This window comes from Halyomorpha halys, unplaced genomic scaffold (genome assembly GCF_000696795.3).
Source record: "Halyomorpha halys isolate HHAL.00 unplaced genomic scaffold, Hhal_1.1 Scaffold72.1, whole genome shotgun sequence".
Taxonomy (NCBI): Eukaryota; Metazoa; Arthropoda; class Insecta; order Hemiptera; family Pentatomidae; genus Halyomorpha; species Halyomorpha halys.
In genome coordinates, this window is record NW_027109364.1 from 507,013 (window position 1) to 510,887 (window position 3,875).

At 30.4% G+C, this 3,875-nt stretch overlaps 1 protein-coding gene across 1 annotated transcript in view; it reads right to left on the reverse strand.

The window, feature by feature from the left end:
• LOC106692798 (kinesin-like protein KIF12) overlaps positions 1-3,875 on the reverse strand; it is a gene marked incomplete in the record, with an annotated part of 134,643 nt that overhangs the window by 4,700 nt on the left and 126,068 nt on the right. Inside the window, 1 exon segment of the mRNA XM_067047557.1 lies at positions 2,551-2,776. Within this exon segment, the coding sequence (XP_066903658.1) occupies positions 2,551-2,776 (226 nt within the window).

Sequence of the window (3,875 nt, forward strand, 5' to 3'; positions counted from 1 at the left end):
TAATAAAATAATATATACAATATTTACACAATCGACCTGAGGATCCCTGAGCCCACTCTATCCCCCACGTGTGAGGGGTAGAGCAGAGCTCAAGAGATCGCCGCATCACTGGTAATGAGCCAGTGGAGGCTGAGCAAGTGCGCTAAAGCCGCAATAACTTAAATTAACATTATAAATTAATTCTTATTTTTGTGAATTTATTTCCTTAACTGAAAATGATCTTTTGGGAGTTTGCTTAGGAGCAAGCGAAGACACCTATGATCAAGTTATAACCAGAGTTGGGCAAATATTATTCGAATGACGAGAGACGAATACTTTTTTATTCGTGAATTTTCTACTCGAATAATCAATTATTCGTACAAAAACATATGATTAACCATCCGAATACTTTTTCATTCGTCATTATTTTACACTAATAATCAATTATTCGGACAAAACAATTCGAATAACCATTTGAATACTTTTATATTCGTCCATTTTATAGAAAAATAATCTCTTATTCGAAATAATTAAATGATTAACCATCCGAATACGTTTGTATTTGTATAAAGACGACATTTTTTGTCTTACAGGTATACATAGATATATTTTATGATCGCGTATAGATTAATTTTAATTTTTCTGATTTCTAACATATAAGGGTCCCTTTTTATGTTTTGGGATATGTAGAATATGAAAATACTATCGATTTATTTTTATATTCTACATATCAAAAAACATAAAGGCACCCTAACCCTAATCAAGAAAGTTAAAATAAATCGATAAACGATCTTAAAATCGATAGCATTTTCATATTCTGCATATCTCACAACATATAAAGGGACCCTAACATGTTAGAAATCAAGAAAGTTAAAATAAATCGATACGCGATCTTAAAATCGATAGCATTTTCATATTCTGCATATCTCAAAACATGTAAAGGGATCCTAGATGTCTTAGAAATCAGAAAAGTAAAAATAAATCGATACAAATACTAAAATCGATAGTATTTTTATATTCTACATATCTCAAAACATATAAAGTGACCCTAACATGTTCGGGATAAAGAAAGTTAAAATAAATCTACACAAGATATAAAGAGACCCTAACATGTTAGAAATCAGAAAAGTTCATATAAATCTATAAACGATCACAAAATATATTCATTTCATATTCTGCATTCCTCAAAACGTATAAAATGACCCTAGCATGCTAGAAATAAAAAAAAATTAAAATAAATCGATATGGGATCTTAAAATCGATAGCATTTTCGTTTTGTACTCGTCTGAATATGTGAAATAGAACCCTCATACATTAGAAATTGAAGGTGGTAAAAAAATGAGTGTATTTAAAAAAAAAAAAATCAAATTTTTATTCGAATAATATGTATTTAACTAATTTTGTATTCGGATAATTTTTCATTCGACTAATTTTTTATTCGATTGAAATAGTATTTTAAATATTAATAAATAAGTATGCGGATTGTATAGTCGTGTTTTTATTCGAATAAAAATTTATTCGTCTCTCGTCAATCGAATAAAAAAGTATTCCTTTCTTGTCAATCGAATAATTTTTGCCCAACTCTGGTTAAAACAATAATAATAATAGAGAAGGTTAATCTATAACAATGGTCGGGCATGTAATACGTATGTATCAAGAACAAAAAAAAAACTTGCAAGGTCAGGAGTCTTCAACCTTTTTCTACCCACCCACGGTTTTAGGTTATATCTCAGGTGGCAGACACCATTATGATTTTTTTTATTAAAATAAGTTTTATAATTACTAATAAACGGGCCCCAAGTGACAGTAGCTTTACTATCGTAAGATTAGTAACTAGTATTAGTAACTTATTAGTATTAGTAACTTCCATTTAACACATTAGAATTGTTAGAGCTACTATACTGTCACGAGAGTAAATGTTTTTAAAGTAACTGTCATACCAAACTAATGAAATTGCTGTATCAACATGTAAACGGACATTAAAGAAAAATTAGCTAAACTAACGCAATAAGTACTGTCAGCATCCCCGGTGTAGCTTGTGAGATTGTACTGTCATGATAGTATTTCTACGACCTGTAGATAACTAGGCATCACCTTCGCAGTGGATTGCCTTAAAAATAAAACTTTTAAGGCTACAACGCCAACTCTTGTATATATTATCAACTATCGCGCCGGACGACAGTATTGCCACGACGACAACTATCATACAGTTTACTATTAGTGGCCTTGAGCCAATTAACCCTGAAACATTTGCTTTTGTTAAAAGAAATTAACATCAAATTAATTTTATATACAGCTGTTCACTAATTTTTATTAATTAATCTATTTAAAAAAAAATACTTTTCACGATGGTTATCAGTTAATTTTAAACTAAAAATTAAGAAGTAACTGTTATTTTGAAATGCAAGTACAGATTTTATTCGGCCGGCACAGGGTTGAGGACTCCCTGGATTAGGTTATTTAAAATAAAATAACCCTCTCTTTATATAGTCATGTATTATTATTTATTTATATATTTAAAATATTAAATTTAAATTAAAAGTTTTATAATATAAGTACAATTTTACGTACGAATTGACGTCTTCCAACTTCTTAAGCAGCCTTTCGTTCTCCCTGCAGACCAGCTCTTGATCGCGAATGAGTAGATCACGAACGGCGAACAGCTCCGAATTTTCTTTTCTCAGAGCGTTGTTCTCGTTGGAATAATGCTTCACCAGTTCTACCATTTCGGATTTTTCCATTTGAGTTAAATGGTCGAAGTCGACTTTAAGCGGAGTGTTTAGGTGAACTCTGCTAGCTGAAAAATAGCACAATATATTCTAAATTATATTTATAAATAACTGACTGTATTAATTCGAATTATGAAGAAGATAGTCTGGATTGGTCACAAGAAAGCAAAAAGTATTTGCCGACGTTTCGCCCCATTTTGTAGAGCTTCATCAGAGCTAACACGAAACAGAAACAACTAAAAATATTTCGCATAATAGGATAAAATAAAAACTTAAATTAAGGTAGGGTTAAAATTATGTAAATATAAGTGAAAAGAAAATTATATACAACTGAAAGAGAAGAAGAAATGATATAGTATAAATATGAACTAGATGATAAGAATATTACAAAAATACACAAACTATTATATTAAATTTGAAAACAAAATTTAACACACTAAAAAACGGAAAATAAATAACTTCTTACTTCGACCTTAATTTACCTTTTGTATTTTAGTCTACTATGTCAAAATATAATGTTAGTTGTTTTTGTATCTTGTTAGTTCTGATGAAGTTCTATGAAGTGGGGCGAAACGTCGGTAAATAAATAGTTGTTAACATTTTTTTGTTTTCTTGTGACTGCAGCCCTGACCATCTTCTTCATAGTATATTTTAAATTATTCAATACAATGATTTTGCAAGTTTTTCATTTTGTGGGACCGCCAATTAATGAAAAAAGTCAATGCCCCCAGGTCGGATTCGAACCGGCCAACCCGTTATTATCCTTGTCAAATCATATATATATATTTGTTTATAATACAATTAGTCTTGTAAAATATGTTGAAACTCATTTCCTTTAAATAGAAACAGGAAAGAATCCTGCATGACTCGCCGGTCTTCTTGGATAAGTGAATCGATACGAGATTGCAAGGTCATGGTCGATACTGCTACTTAACGCCTTAGAGGTTATGTTTACGTAATTATTTATCGAACCGTTCACCAAGTTGCCAACTATCACTTTAAGCAGTTTTGATTCTTTTGCATTATGTGTCGTCTTCACTAAGTATATTTATCTATTTATATAAGCGGCCCTCGTACATTTAGTGGCGTAATTTGACTTTCAACAGGAATATACAAGTAATTTCATAATCCTTTTACTGGAAGAGTCTTATGGAATTAAAAAGGATT